This window comes from Lissotriton vulgaris, chromosome 6 (genome assembly GCF_964263255.1).
Source record: "Lissotriton vulgaris chromosome 6, aLisVul1.2, whole genome shotgun sequence".
Lineage (NCBI taxonomy): Eukaryota > Metazoa > Chordata > Amphibia > Caudata > Salamandridae > Lissotriton > Lissotriton vulgaris.
The window spans coordinates 1,021,549,418-1,021,566,368 of record NC_141694.1 but is presented as its reverse complement, the minus strand read 5'-3'; the positions used below and the strand labels follow the sequence as shown (position 1 = coordinate 1,021,566,368).

General features: G+C 44.8%; 1 protein-coding gene across 3 annotated transcripts in view; it reads left to right on the top strand.

Moving 5' to 3' along the window:
- LYST (lysosomal trafficking regulator) overlaps positions 1–16,951 on the top strand; it is a 4,348,576-nt gene that overhangs the window by 1,971,432 nt on the left and 2,360,193 nt on the right. For all 3 annotated transcript variants that reach the window (XM_086927077.1, XM_086927076.1, XM_086927078.1), the window contains one exon: positions 5,542–5,711. In XM_086927077.1, coding sequence (XP_086783203.1) covers positions 5,542–5,711 — 170 coding nt within the window. The remainder of the gene's footprint in view (positions 1–5,541; positions 5,712–16,951) is intronic.

Here is a 16,951-nt window from a genome sequence, read left to right as displayed (position 1 = left end):
ACATCAGATTATCTTGACTGAAACTTATGAAATGAAACTCTGGACCCTTCGACATCCCACTCGACGTGGAAGACTGCAGAATCTCCCTTGTGGTCAAGGAGTGACCACCCTGTGCAAACAGGCACCATCCAGCGCCTCACCGTTTGCTTTGTTGCAGTTCCCGCCGGAACTCGAGCGACAGACATCGACAAGACCCAGCGTTCCTGCCTTCCTACAGCCCGATCCACAGTCCCAGCAAGTCTTGAGACCCGTGGAGGCGACCTGAAGCGTGGGGCCGGCCATCTTGGAAAAACTACCAAGTGCTGACCGTGCAGCTCCCGAGGCTCCCTTGACGCTGTGCATTGGGGTTTGAGAAGCCCCAGCCCGAGCAGCTTTTGCACCAGAGCTCATCCCTCGACACTCTCTGAGTGCTGCGTGGGGCCCTTCTGCATCTTTCCGCTCGACGCGTTGGTCCGGTCGCTTGCCCGTTGGCTAGTGGCCCCAGTACCGACGAACCTTTGAATTTGCTCTGCCAGTCCGGTTGCTCTGGACTGGCCCTCGCTTCCCTGAAAAGTAGCACCCGCTCTGACCTTGCTGGTCCGAGTAAGAAGCGATCTTCGAATCCTGCGTGGGTTGCGCTTGCCAAGGTTTGTTTGCTCCAATCCGGAAGCCGACACCGCCGACAGCGAGAGCCTTCTTGGGACAGCTCGTGATCCACTCCTGGACATCCTCGGTGCCCCAGAGTCCACGTGGCAGCGGAGACAAGCTTCACGACAACCACCTGATTGCGCCCGACATTGCCTGGTTTCTTCCTGGTTCCACCCTGGTCACTACTGAGTGACCCAGACTTTGTCCCCTCTGCTTTCAGGTACTCTACAACTTCGATCCACCATTGGATAACACCGGACACTTCTCCTTCACGACGCCTGCAGCATCATCATCTACAGGCTTCATAGATCTACACGACGAAAGCCGACACGACTTTGCACCTGTGCACCCGCTTCCTGTGGGTGAGGTAACTCTTGAACGCCGGTGCTCCTGTAGTGGTATACACCTCTAGTGTCTAAGTCTAAAGTTTTGTACTTCTAGTCCAGTCGGAAGACTCTTAAAACAGTAACTCGATAACTTTTACACACCATTGACTTTGCATTGGTGCATGTGTGTGCTTTCAGCACTGCACCCGATTCCAGCGGGCTTTTCCCGACTTCAGCATTGCTAGTCACGATTAGTCCCAGCGATTCCCCAGGCCCTAGGCCTGACCACTGTCCAATTAGTGATACTTATACCACTTATTTAGTATATGGTTTGAGTGGCCCCTGGCCTCATCCAAATTGTGCAACTTTCATATGTTTTCTGTGCTTTTGTTTAAACGCTTGTGCTTCTATACTCATAAAGAGTCTAGAGTATTATTCTGAGAATAAATACATATATTTTTATAATATATAACTTGTGTGGTGTCCTTTCATTTGATATTACAGGATTGTGTTTGGTAAAACAGCTGGCTTCACATGCCCTCTTGAGTTTAGCCTGAAGGCTGCTTAGTCCATGCTACCCCTAGGATAGCTTGTCTATAAGGTTGACTTACAACCACCACCATAAGGGATTGTTTGGACTGATACAAGGTGCCCCCAGAATTGGAGACATCTTAATCTGGCCAACTTCTCACACCCAGCAACAGTGATTGTATAACTTGAGTATCTATTCATAGGTAAGGAATCTGCATCTAGAAATCTCTATCAGCTGAACAAGTTACATACTTTTGATAATGCCTTATCTGGTAGAGAAAACATCTAGCTGCAGATTCCTTACTGACCCACCCATCCTCCCCATTGTGCAGACCAATTTCTAGGGTCAGGGATGATCCCTTTCAGTGCCCTAGTTTCAGTGCACTTCATGGCTCCGGGCTGCTGATGTTGAAAGTCGTGAAAAGTAACTGATGTCAGCGTGCCGAGGTGGCGCCTATATAGGTGATGCGGATATCACTTCTGGCACGGCTGACGCGTAGAGCCGGTCGATGCCACCTACTGGCGTGTAAGAATACTGCTCAGGAAAAATCTCTCGGATCCAGTCTGATGCTTGTGTAAATTCAAAGGTAAGGAATCTCTGGCTAGATATTCTCTCTACCAGATAAAGCCTTTCCTAAGATAAGTAACTTGTTCTTTCAGTGGCTACTCGATGTAGGAAGGCTGATATCGGACTATATGGTTACCCCAACTTTTTGCCTAGTGTTTAGCTGGTTTTTGACTTAGTTTGCCTGGGATCCTGCTAATCAGGGCCCCAGGGTCCCAATCATGGACTCCATGTACTTTAGGTACATCTCCAATCGGACATTGGGTCACCTTATGAGCCCCTGTATAGTGTACCATAGGTACCCAGGGCATATGTGCATCCCAGCCTACCAGGGGCTGCAGCATGTATTATGCCTCCCCTGGCTGGCCATCCACATTGACACAACTGGCTGATCACTCAGCTGGGGCAAGGTCGTGTAATCACCCCATGCTTATATATAGTATTCCTATATCTAACCTTATATATAGACACATATGCACCTATAAGTCACTCCTATGGCAGGGCTTAATAATCCTGAAGGCAGAGTGCTTGGTTTTATGTGAGATGGTGCTCTAGCATGAGCTGAGCCTGTCTGCAGCTTTCGGAACCATGTCCTTATAGCTGTTCTATGATGTAGCCATACCATATACTCTTAAGTGCATTATAATCCTCGCGGTTAATGCTAACTTTGGTTTGGCTTTATTAAAACATGTCGTGTCAGGTGTCATATGCTTTGGAATACTACCCCCTCGCCAGTTCTGGCGACGGGGGTAGCATTCCACCCTTCTAGAGGGAGAAGACAAGTTGTTCCTGTTAATCCCGGTTAAAGTTAATCAGAGCCTCAGCATCACAAAATGGATGCTGCTGCCACAGACACAAGTCTGACCTCCTGCTGCTGGGAGTCCTTCCAGCGAGGGAGGCTTGGACAATAGGTTTCCTGTCTTGGGAGGTGCTAGCACCACCCCGGACAGGCCATAGTGTATTGGGCAGGGAGGGCTGAATGAAATGAGACACTGCCTGGGGCACACAAGGTGCTCCATGCATAGTCCGGTTCAAACCAGTTGCTGGGGCACTCCAGCCCCAGCTCTGGCGCGAAACTGGACAAAGGGAAACGGGTGTAACCACCCCCTTGCCTGGTCCCACCCATAGGAGGGACCTAGCAGGTAATCCAGCCCCTTTAATCAGTATATAGGTAGGAGCTGAGTCTAGAAACTTTAGATTATCCTGAACTGAAACTTGAAACAAAACTCTGGACCTTCGACATTCTACTGCAACTAGAAGACTGAAGAATCTCTCTTGTGGTCAAGGAGTGACCACCCTGTGCAAACAGGCACCACCAGCGACTTGCCGGTTTGCTTTGTCGACGCTCCCGCCGGAGCCCGAGCACAGAGCCAGACAGGAACTGGACTTCCAGACTTCTCTGACCCGACCCACATCTGCAGCAGAGCTGAGACCCGTGGAGGCGACGAGAGACGTGGGACCGAACATCTTGGAAAACCTGCTTATTGCTAATTGCGCAGCTTCTGAGGCACCCTCGAAGTTGTGCATTGGGGATTGAGAAGCCCCGAGCCACATTTGCACCGACGCACAGCCCTCCACACTCCACGAGTGCCTTGTGGGGCCTGCTGCTGCTTTTGAGCTCGGCGCACCTTGCCGGTCACTTGCCCGTTGGCTAGTGGCCTCTGTGAAGGCGAACCTTTGAATCTACACCGCAGGCCTGGTTGCTCCAGGCTTGCTCCTGCTTACCTGAAAAAGAGAAGCCCCCCAGACCTTGCTGGTCTGACTCGAAGCGAATATTCGATTCTTGCGTGGGTTGCATTTGCCAAGGCTCGTTGGATCCAATTCGGGTCCCGACACCGCAGACATCTAGATCCATCGTGGGACAGCTCGATTCCAGCGCCTGGTCGTCGTCGACGCCTCCTGGACCTCGTGGCTGCATAGACTAGCTTCACGACATCACCTGATTGCTTCACGACATCGCCTGGTTCTTTCCTGGTTCCTTCCTGGTCACTGGCTAGTGACCCAGACTCTGTCCCCTCTGCTTTCAGGTACTCTTCATCCTCAATCCACCCTTGGATCCAACCAGACACTTCTCTCCTGGTTGCCTGCAGCATCTTTTTATAGGTCTCCATAGGATTCAGCGACGAAACCCGACACAACATGACACCTATGCACATGGCTCCTGTGGGTGAGGTAACGCGAGTTCTCCGGTGCGCCTGTGGGTATTGACTATCCAAGTGTCCTAGTTTTCAGTAGCTTTCTCCTAGTCCATCCGGAAGTGTCCTAAATCAACTAGTTTCTAACTCTTACGTTCCCATTGTATCCCTATGGTAACTCGCGTGTGTGTTAAGACACTGCACACGCTTCCCGTGGGCCTCCTGCTTCCTAACCTTTGGTAGTTCAGTGTAGCCCCAGCGATTCCCTAGGCCTACTCCCTGTTCGTGACGTGGTTCTTATACCACTATTTTAGTATATGGTTTGCAACGCCCCTGGGGCTCAACTGTATTTTGTGCAACTTATTGTATGATAATTAAGTATCATGTTATGTGCTTTGACCTCTGACCTCATAAACAGTTCAGAGGGGTTGTGTTAGTAATAAATACATATATATTTTATATATAACCTGTGTGGTGTCCTTTCATTTGGTATTCAAGGGGTTATATATGGTAAAACAGCTGTCTTCACATGCTCTCTGAAGTTTTAACCTAAGACTGCTTTGTCCATGCTACCACTAGGATAGCCGGTCTATAAGATTTACTTTACAACCATCACAGTAAGGGTTGTTTGGACTGATACAGGGTGCCCACTAGAATAGTGGACATCACATATCAGGCCAACTTCTCACACTATAGCTAAGATTTCTAACTGCCTTACCTGTTCTGTGGACTGGCCCCTTTATTACATTTTTAAAAGTCTCAAGTTAGTATTCAGAACACTGTAGCCAACAATAGTTCATGACTTCTGAGGAGTGCAGAAAGGAATAAAGTAAGAAACTGATGTTGGGCGTAAGGGTTACTCTTAGATATGCTGCTTTGTCACTTTTGGCCCATTACGAAGCTAACCAAGAGCTGTATGATGCCAACTAGTAGCGTGAGGTCAGCACTGAGACAAAAAAAAACGGAGTATTCAGTTAGGGCGGCTTTGGGATTTTCTAACGTGATGAATCTGCCGTTATAATACCCACCAGAAAAAGCATTGCTGAAGGTAAGTAACTTGTTTGTTTGAAATGTTTTGCTGATTTCTACAATTGGGTGCACAGAAGTTGTATTATGTACGATAATGTTTTGCCCTGTTAATTGTTGATGAAATGAGCTAGTATAGAAAAGGGAACTGTAATACTTGCCTTCTTGTCTTCAGTGGCATCTAAACTCTTCCTTATTGCCCAATAATGATCAAAGCAGGTATGTCTCTTGAAACGGAGATTGCCCTTGTTTAGATGCATTACTGTTATTGAAATGTATGGGTATATAAAATATTTCTGCTTTAATTTCTATTATTTACTTTTTCCTTTAGTTGCTAGATGCATATTTTCAACGATCATCCAAGGAACAGAAAGAAGCATTTTTGAAAAAACATGGATTTACCTTACTGGCCAATCAGTTGTATCTGCACCCAGGAACCAGAGCACTGATCAATTGCTTTTTGGAAATGTTGTTTGAGAGACCTTTTGGCCTTGATGAAGAGTATGTATTGCTTGTTTCAGGACCTACCTATGTTCACATTTCATTTTTAAATGTTTTAAAGTAAATATTCATTTCTTAGCATTTCGTGTTTTTAAACAACTTTATTTAAGGTTTTAAACATGGGCAGTAGAAGTCTATCAGTGGCAACAAGTCTGATCCAAAAATTATTAAAAGTAACAAGCAAGTGAGAGAATTCAGAAAGCACATCTTTGAATGTAGCACACCTGTCCCACTTGGCATAAAAATCAGTTATCAAATTTCCAAGAGTATTTTACAAAGTTATATTAAGGAAAAGGATAGTGAAAGGGACAAAATGCAGGTAAATATATCTTTGATGTGGCAAGTAAGTCAACTTAGGCTATAAGGCCTATGTTTGCAGTAAGAATCCATTGTGGAGAACATAAACGTGTAGCTGAAAACCATCGTTATGTATAGGACTGAAAGATTGTCTACTTGAATTGTAATAACCTATCTCTGACGACTTATGTTACTTTTTATTTGCACTTAGGCATCTGCATTTTTACAACCACATAGATCCATAGTCGAAGGGTCTGGAGCCTACTGTCTCCAAGCAATAGTTTGTCTTGCATCGAGTCACAACTTAGAGACCAAGCTATCATATTAAGATGAGAGCATATGGAATTTCGTCAACAGGTTTATCAGGAAGAAACACTCTGTACTTTGTTACAGTTACGAAAATGTTTTAATCTGAGCACCAGTCCACTACATTTAATAGTGAGTTCTAGTTTATTTACATCCCTTCCGAATTGTCTGATACGCCTATACCCCAAAATCCTAAAGAAGCAGTAGTTTCTTGTAAGCAATTTTCTTATATTGGGTAACTGCAAAATTACTCAACTTAGTTGGATTGAGTTCTTGGCTCTTAGGAGCATCATAGATTTTAAGTTTGGGATCACCTCTACAGCAATACCCATAACTTCTAGATTTTATTGTGAAAATTAGGTTAATTCTTCACAAAGATTTTTTATATTGGGAATGTTGTTAATGGCAGCAGGCGAGATTGGAGTTCATTAATAATTGATGATACTGCATTAGTTAAATTAGGAAATGTAAAATCCTATTATTGTAGTAGACCTTTTTGCTTCCTTTATCCTCTGTTTTAGATTTTTAGAGCTGAAGCGTTCCAAGGTTGGAAGACTAGGACTTTCTCCAATGTCTTACTTAATGGCATGTTTCTAACTTCAGTCTGCTGAATTTTGGAGAAGAGCAAGGGGTTGTCTTTTTGCTGTCAAATGATCACCTTACCTGTGGGGGTTTAAACAAGGGTTAAAACTAGAACATTCATATTATTACTATTATGGTCTCAAATTTGCAGCTTGAGAATCTGATCAGTCTGAGAAGCAAGTAATTTAGTGTCTTTCCAATCAGAGAATCTTAGGTGGAGTGAATTTTGTAACCCACAGGAGAGTGAGAGCAAAAGGGGTTGTAAAGTAGTCCGATCTGCGGAAATGTTTCAGCTATCTTAAGGTCTCTGTAATTGATAAACAAGGATCTAATAGGTGGACTTTAATGTGGGTCAGTTGTATTGAGAGCAGTTTTAGACTGAATACTTCTAACATCTACTTGAATATTAACATAGCTCCCTGCATGCCATACTTTTAGGTATTCTATAACAATGTTATTTTCATTTAGACCGTAAGTCCCAAGATCCTTAGCTAGCTCACATAATTTGCCACACATATTTGTTGGTCAATAAATTAATAAGTGAACGTCCTTATTTTGAATTTTAATCAAAAACACAAGTTGATCTGCTGAAATGTCTGTCTCAAATCTTTTAGTTTTTAACATTAAGTCATCAAAAAATAACAGCTACTCCTTTCTCACGTTTATCAGGACGATCCTTATGTAGAAATTTAAAGTTAGTTGAGATCAATTATTTTATAAGAAAAAAAAATCCTCTGAGGTGTCTGCCAAGTGTCAGTTAAGAAAAGGGATTTTATTGTATGGAGGCTATCTAACTCATGTCTATGCACTATTGCGTATCATGCATTGCATAGCAAGATGCTGTATTCCGCGTATTCAGTTACAGCGTCTCTGGTATTTTCTAAGGTGACAAATCTGCCGTTAAAATACCCACCAGAAAGAGCGTTGCTGAAGGTAAGTAACTTGTTTGTTTGAAATGTTTTGCTGATATCTACAACAAGGTGCATAGAAGTTGTATTATGTAAGATAATGTTTTGCCCTGTTAATTGTTGATGAAATAAGCTAGTATAGAAAAGGGAACCGTAATACTTGCCTTCTTGTCTTCAGTGGCATCTAAACTCGTCCATATTGCCCAATAAAGATTAAAGCAGGTATGTCTCTTGAAACGAAGATTGCCCTTGTTACGATGCATTTCTGTTCATGAAATGTAAGGGTAAATAAAATATTGCTCCTTTAATTTCCATTATTTACTTTTGGCTAATGGCTAAAAGTTTCATTGGTGCTTGTGATGGATTGGGGGTCTAAGGCAAAGTAACATTATCTCCAATAATGCTTGAATAGAAGGGTATTAACCCCTTGCGTGCTGATGACGGCTCCCGTCCATCATGCGTCACAGTGCTCCTGTGCTGATGACGGCCGGGAGCCGTCATGACCGAGCCCGCGATCGGAATGTCCAGCACAGGAGCGGGATTCTGGCCACGGGCAAGGGGTTAAGGGATTGAGGGGATTTGCAGAGAGAGTGGATATCTGTAAACAAAACATGACTCCTCATTCGCCAGTAGACTAGAAGGAAAACTGACAGTATGTCCTGGCACTGGGACTCATATGGGCACAGACTAGCTTGTCTTGGGTCCACAGTGGTACGTCAGAGATTGTCCCCATTCAAATAGGCTGTGCAACACACAGTATTGTCTAAACTGCTATCTAAAAGTAGTGTTGTAGTCTCCAGTAGGAGGCCACCAAGTCTTAAAAAAAAAGAAAAAAGTCTGAGGGTGGGCCTCAGGTATGAGTCTGAAACCGCTTCAGGTTCTAATCAAGTTGTATTACCATGGTCTGAAAAAAAGTACAAAGTGCATCACATTAAAAATCACCTTGTCACATTGCCCCACAACCCACCCTAAGCAACATTTAAAATGTACTTCTAAAATAGCATTCAAAACATACTTTAAAAACAATTAATGAAGACTGAAAAGAAAAAAATAAGTTTCAAGTGTGTGTTCGAGGCATGTGTGCTGTAGATATTCATGCTTTGCATACTCCTGCCATCTAGCGTTGGGTCCTGATGTTTGCAAGTTGTTTTTCTTATAAGAAGTCTTTGCAGCCACGAGTTAAGGTGACTCCTCCTTTAGAAGATAGAGCGCATGGGCATTGTATCCATTGTTAGTTTGTTTTTTCTGCCATTGGGTTCAGACGTGTATTGCTGCGCTCTGATTCAAAACTGTCAATAGCGATCCCTTCGGTTCGCAATTCACTCTGCCCTGGTTGGTATTGTTTTTGATCTCATTTTCATCTTCTGTGTGTTGAAGAAATTCAAAAAACTTTAATTATCCATAAAGACTCTGCCAGCGGCTTTCTGACCTAGAACTTCTCCAGTTTCCACTCGTAGATCCTGCATCCAGTCTTTGGCCGATGGAACGGACGCCATTCCGATTTTGTCCTAGGTGCCATTCTAAATACCCACGCATGGATCTTCATAAGGTCTGTAACCTTTGTCTCTCCCCAGGGCATAAGGAGGAAGTCTGCGACGCGTGTAGGTCGGTGGTTCGAAAAAGATTCTCAGAAACCGTCGCGGTCGACACAGAGACATGCAACGACAGTCTATCGAAGAAACTCCAGATATCTTCGGCGTAGAGGCCGAACAAGAAGAGATGGAAGTATTGGCGGTGGAATAGGAAGAGGCCTTTTTCATCCAGGACTCTGATTCGGAGTTGGAGATTGAACTTGAGTCCCACGATTTTCTATATCCACAGGGTGCTGTGCGTACCAAAACCCCTTTGCCCACGGAATCCACTTCAATCAAGCAAAATGCTTCTGGTCACCACTACCATCGGGCACCTTGACTCTGATTCCAATGACCCACCTTCCTGCTTGACACTGAAACAGAAAGTCAAGCCTTCTTGTTCTGGATGGAACTGAGATGATACCCCCTTTGATTCTGAAACATTCAGCATCGAAAGATAAGAGACTAGTCCAGCTCGGCACCGAACATGTCGACACCAAAAGACAAAGATGCTCCATTGAAGCCACTGGAGCCAATCCTGGAGATACTGCAACACAAGCTGGATGCTAAACAGAAGATAATCCACATTAACCCTAAAACTGGACACATTACCACTACACCAGTGATACCACCTCCAAAAAGATAGACACTGAGTATAGAAAACCCCTGAAGAAGAAAAAGGACATATCCACTAGTCCTATTAATATTCATTCAACCATTCCACCCTCTCCAACACTACCTGTCAAACCACCATCAGACCATTTGCACATTACACCTTGAGGGTCCCCAGATATAGCTGATAATCAAGACGATGATGACTAAAATATTGATCCACCAGGAGACACAAATCCAGCCAAACCTTCCCCTCCTGATGATAATGCCACTTATCAAGAGTTAATTGCCAGAGCAGCCACTTATCACAGGGTCACTTTACATAAGGAAGACCTAGAAGATGATTTACTTTTTGAAACTCTAGGAAATACACAGAGAACATCCCAGTCTTTGCCAATGTTACAGATCTGTAAGGTCACGTATCCTCACACCTAGAGTAGATAAAAAATACCAAGTTCCTCCATCAGACACTGTATCTATTAAGATTTATTAAGCGGCAGTTGCCTTTTAATTCCTTGGTAGTTTCAAACACATGTAAAATAGCAAATTCACAAAGCTCAGGAGAAGCACCTCCTCCTGATAGGGAATCAAAGTTAATAGATGCCTCTGGAAAGAGAGTAGCTGCTCTATCAGCTAATCATGGGAGAATAGCCAACGCTCAGGGGCTATTAGCTAGGTATAATGGGGCACATTGGGATAAAATGGAATACTTATTAAGATATCTTCCAGAAGAACACAAGAAAAAAGGCCAAGAAATGGTGCAAGAAGGCAAACTTATTTCTAATTAATCCATTAGATGTGCTTTAGATGCTGCTGATACTGCAGCTAGAGGACTCTATACCAGCATTTTACTAAGGAGGCATGCATAGCTCAGAATTTCTTTCCTTTAGGGCCCCCCGCCCCGGTTGCTGCCCCACCCCCCCTGTGACAGGCAAATAGGTCATCCCTGACCTATGTGTGTCCGCTTGACGTTGTAGAGTCGCTCCCCCTCTCCTCCCCTCTTATCAACTACCGCTTTGAACTATCAGGCTTAGTACATTTAGCCGCCATATATGTCTACTTGATTTTGAGTTTCTTCTACTCCCTTCCTTGCCTATTTCCTTCGGGCCCCCCCTTTTTCTTTTAACTCTGTCAGAAATTCCCCCGCTTTTATTTCAGAGAAAAACATTCTGGTGCGGCCCGCTACGACGACCTTCAGTTTTGCTGGAAACAATAGATATGCCTCTGCTCCTTGGGCCTGAAATGCATTGATCAATTGTCTTAGCCGCCATCTCCTCTCCACTGTTATGTGGCAAAAGTCAGGTCTTGCAAAAAAAGTTATCCCTCCCACCGTTTTTTTGGCATCAGGTCTAGCTCTCTCCATTAGCTCCTGCCTTGCGAGAAAGTTTCCGAAAAAGACTAACATAGCCCTGGGGAGCGTTCCTGAGCCTTCCTTATGAGTTTTCTTTATAAAAAGTGGATATCTATGGGCTCTCTGCACTTCTTGTTCCCAGTTCCATGGTGTCTCTGGGAACGCACCCTTTAGCAACTTGACGACGAAGCCTCTCGGATCTTGGCCTTCAATCCCTTCCTCTATTCCGAGGAGCCTGGCATTGTTTCGCCTCTGGCGATTCTCCAAGTCCTCCACCTTCCACTGCAAATCTTCCATGACCTTAGTCTGCCCCTCTCTAGCTGATTGCCATTCAGTTGCTTCGTCTTCTAGACGTCCGGTTCTTTCCTCAACTCCAATGATTCTTTCCTCGACTTCCTCAAACTTTTTGTTTATTTTCCTAATTGAGGCTTGGATTTTTTTCGTATCATGCCTGGCCCTCCGACTTTCAGCCCTTGCCTCCATTTGCATCTGTTTCAGCGTAGCAAACATTATGTCCAGTTTCCCCCCGTCATTTTGTGTCTCATTCTCGTCTTCCTTATATATGTTGGAGGTGGCAGAATAATCCCATACTAGCTTTTTATATGCTCCCTTATGAATGTTCTGGGGGGAGCCTGCTCTTCTAGATGTTATTTTGCGCTTTTTTTGTGTGCCTCTCCCCCTAGAGCTGTCGCTAGCTTCTGAACTCGATAGTGAGTCAGAAAAGTCTCTTTCTTCCTCGCTGCTTGCCAATGTTGAATCTGATCCCTCAGGGACAGAAAAGAACTCTCCATCAGCCCCATCAACACGAGCCGTTTCTGCCAGAATGTTAGATAGTCTATATCCCTCGTTATCTGGACCCAACACAGTATTCTCTTTCTTTCTGGCTTGTATTTGCTCCTCTCGAATCTCGGCTTCTACCTCATTGAGGGCCTCAAGCATTTGCCCTGTGTTCAGCGTCTCACCCCCACAATTGGCCTCTCTCACCCCTTTGTTTGTGTCCGGGTCTTGGTTCTCGTTCTGCACCCCCTGGGACTGCGGCTGTTCCTGCTCTGATACAGCGCCGTCTCGCTGAGCCGCTGCATGACTCACCACTCGGAGCTCCGCGGGAAGCGTGAGCTCCGTAAACTCCGGTTGCATAGCAACGCCTCCGCTTGCGTCCTCGAGGACGCTCTGAGCAGCTCCTGCGGGCGGCCCGATTGTTGTGCTCTGCTGGGTTCCCGATGGTCCTGAAGCCCCTGATGCCTCCGCGTGGATTTTGGCTCCGAAGACCTCGGATACTGAAGGTTGCCGATATACAGTATCGGTTTTCTTTTTTTCCGCTACATCCCGCGTCGTTGTTATGGTGCCAGTGCTTCTCATGTCTTTTGTTTGAGTCAGCGCTTTCTCCTTTTCTCCAGCTCTCTCCAGTTTGCGTAGCTGTGTTTTCGTAAGGGTAGAGACCGTGGGGGTTGTCTTCTTGTTGTTGGGTGGCACTTTTGTTTTTGGAATAGCGCCCAATTTACCCGATTCCTTTTGTATGAGATCTTTGTTTGTGGCACCTGGTATGGGTACTTGTTGCTGTGCTTTCTCCTTTCCTCGGGTGCCCATTTCTGCCATCAGTATTTCACGGAGCCTTATGTACCACAATTTCGCTTTCTCCAGTAAGTTAGCAAGGTTAATAGCTCCTCTGTGTTGGATTAAAGCGGCGGATTGCATGCTGCTTTCGAATCTCCATTAGCGCCTGAATTACTGCTTAACTTCAGGAGAGGGGTCTGAGTGCGACTTACTCCCACAGCGCCTCGGCGGCCATCTTGCCCCCAAAGCTCTCAACAGACTATTCTCAATGTACCATTCGACAAAGTACATCTTTTTGGAGCTCAAATAGACCAATTGCTAAAAAGATACAAAAGTAGCAAAATCAATGGGTGCTCTTCAGTCTCCATTAAATAGAGGATCCTTTCACCGCTCCTTCTACTGAGGGGGCCCCAAAAATAAAACCACAGATGCCTCCACATCTTCATATAAAACACAAAGACGGTCTCCTTCCTCTAGAGCATGGTTACTCACAAACATTTTCCCGGGGGCCGCAAAGTTTGGTCTTTGGTGTGACCGAGGGCCACACTGATGCCAGCGAGAAGTGGGGGGGAGGCATACAGTGGGAGTATGGGAAGCAAATCATGTATAACCACTGGATGAACTCAAATGCCAATGTTAAACCAGAAAACATGGGATGAATCTCAGCTTCTCCACTCAACCAAATTGTGTGACCCTGGGCAATTGGATTACTTCAATATCCCTCCATTTACTTCATTGTGTTATGTTATGCTATGTTAGAATATTTGTATAGCGCATGGCTGTTCATGCAGTGGGACGTCCAGGTGCTGAACAGCGAGGAGAGGTGGGTGAGCCAGGTCCTCACTGTCCTTCCAAAGGCCAAATGGTTGGTGATACTTCTGGTGGAGGGAGGTAAGGAATTCCAGAGGGCCGGTGCGATTGCCTTAAATGTGCGTCCTCTGGCTCTGCGAAACCGAGGGACCTGGCCAGATGGGGATCAGCCGAGCATAGAGCATGAGTTGGGGTGTAAGAGGGGCATAGATTGCTCAAAATCACGGGACAAGTGCCAGAGACAACCTTATGAGTGAGGGAAAGGGCCTTAAATTGGATTCTCTGCTCTATGGACAACCAATGCAATGCCTGGGAAGGGCAAACAGCGTACGGGCTGCGACATTCTTGGCGCGTTGTAGTCTTATTGTCACAGATTTATTAGATCCAAGGAGCAGCGCATTTCAATAGTCCAGCCTTGCCAGGACAGTGGCTTGGACAATCAACTGGCGGGTGTAGGGTTCAAAGAGTCCTAATATGGGGTTTAGGTCCCGAAGCAGGCCAAAATAGTTACCTACTACAGATTTGGCATGAGCTTCAAAGGAGAGGGCGTTATCCACCCAGACTCCTATATTCTTGACAACAGATTTTGGCAGAGGGAGTGTGTCATGCTCAGGCAGCCACAAATTGCTTCCCCCAAGATGGGGTTCTCTTCCTAGGAGAACGATCTTAGATTTGGTTGAGTTCAGTTGAAGACAATTGGCCACCATCCAAGCAGAAAGGGTGCTCAAGTCCTCCTGAAATTTTATGGAGTCTTGGCTGGGGTCATTGGTGAAAGAAAGCACCAACTGCGTGTCGTCTGCATAGTACACCAAGGAGATATTGCGAGCTTTAGCTAACCGGGCCAATGGCCGGATATAAACATTGAACAAGGTAGGGATCAATGCTGAACCCTGGTGGGCGCCATAGCGCAGGGAATGTGTGAGGAATTGAAAGGGGGAGCAGTAACTTGAAAGGTCCTGTTGGTTAAGAATGATTTGAACCAGGCTAGGGCTTTGCCGGTGATACCGATCTCCTGCAGCCAATATAGGAGGCTGTTATTGGAGAACGTATCAAAAACTGCACTGAGATCGAGTAGGATCAGTGCTGAGGTTCTGCCCTCATCCATTGAAGCTCGAAGCTGCTCAGTGTGACCGCCAATAGAGCTAAGTCAGTGCTATGACGAGGCCTAAAGCAATTTTGGGAGGGGTATAGTATGGAATAAGATTCCAAGTACTGAGTCAGGATAGTGTTGACATGAGATTCTGTTATGTTGGCTAAGAATGGGAGCAAGGAAATCAGGCGGAAATCTTCTGGCTTGGTGACATCTAGTGAAGGTTTTCTCAGCAGGGGGATCACTTTAGCGTGTTTGCAAGATTGCGGGATCACTGCCGAAGATAGGGATAGGTTAATGAGTTCCAGGCAGGTAGGTAGAAAACGGTCTTAGAACTTTATGTAGAGGTTGGGTTTTAGAGGGTTGTCTGGGGATCCAGACTTTATCTTGGTAAACAGGGCCTGAAGTTCTTCGGTGGTGATCGGAGAAAAAGCTGAAAAGGAGTGATTCTCAGATCCTGTGTGGAGGGCTCCCGCTGGGTCAAAGTCAGTACTTCCAGGATAGAGGCTGTCATAGATACTCTTGACCTTATTGATAAAATAGGTGGCCAATACCTCATATTGAGAGTTGGATGTTATAATGCTTTCAGGAGCCAAAGGGGATTTCACCATATCTTTTAAAGGAGAGATCATTTTAGTGGGGTTGTTACCCGTATTAATTTCTTTAGCATACTGGGCAGCACAAAACTTCCAAACCTGTTTGTAGTAACCCTTAATGTCACTTCTAAATTGAGAGTTGGCTGTGGGGTCGTAGGAACGCCTCCAGGCACGTTGCAGAACCTTACTGTTCTTTCTTGCTGCTATTAGGGATTTGTCGAACCAAGCGTTAGCCTGTGCTTTCTTAGGATGGGTCATTTTGGCCGGGATACACTTGTCCAGTGCCTGATTGACCCACCCCCTAAGCAATCATTAGCCAACTCGATATTGGTGGGCAATGCTGGTCTCAGAATGCTGCCAAGATTATCTCGGAAGGTAGTAGCGTCCAATTTATGCCAGGGGCGTTCAATTAGAGAGTTGCAGTGGGGCTGTGATTTAGAGCCTGCTCTCACATGCGAGTCCAGCCACTTTCCTGAAATCCAGGACCGTCTACAAGGGCGATGACTATTTCCCAGTCCTCCTAGAGCACCTCTCAGTGCAGCTGAAGTAAACAAGAGCCCTGGCAGGTGTCGTAAGAGGGAAGGGGATTTGGACGAGAAAGCCCGAAAAGAAAAAGACACAGCTACTCTTTTACTGTCACTGGCCAGCCAGGATAGAAACTCTGAGACTGCAAGAGGGGCACCTTTTGTACCTTAGGAATAAACAGGATTGATTATAATTAGACAGTAGTGATAGTGTAAGTAAAAATGATAGATGTATATCTATTTCTGCTCCGGAACCTTCAATTACCTCTATTAATATAGGTATGATTTCAATTTTTTTTATTTATTATGTTTTGGCTCTCAAAAGAGGGCCACATAAAATATACAGAATTTAACACACAACAATTACAACGCAACAGTTACATTGCACAAAAAAGCAGCAAAAGAAAGAAAGAAAAAAAAGAGAAAAAAAATATATATATATATATCCTTAAAACATCCTAAGGTAAATACGAGACTGACATATAAATCAAAAACTACAAAAGTCGGACGGTCAAGATACATCTCCAGAGACATATTAATAAATAGCTAAAAACCCTTTAAAAAAGTTAAAAATATGGAAGCAGAACATTTCATTGGGAGGGCAATAAAGTGCAAACAGGAAATCGTTCAAAGTGACAATGCCAAGATCCAGACAGATAACTTTTAACCATCTAAAGCGCAATTTACGGAGCGCGGGGCAAATCAGCAACACATGCATACAGTCCTGGATATTTACTTTACAAAAATTACACAAAGGAGAGGAGCCATACCATTTAGATAACAGTCGGTTTAACGGTAATAAATCATAACGTAAAAGAAACCAAAATCTGCGGATACCATGTGGTAGGTTCCATCTTACATAGGGTTGAGGGAGTTTCCACAGATAGGAATCAAGGAGATGATCTACCTTCCTTTTTCCACAAATTACTTTTTTATCCGTCTGGAAACACAAGTCCCATGAAGCTGCTTTTAAAACAAAATTTAACTGTAAAGAAGAATACAAAAACAAGGCAGTTTCATCTAATTTTAAGAGGATTAC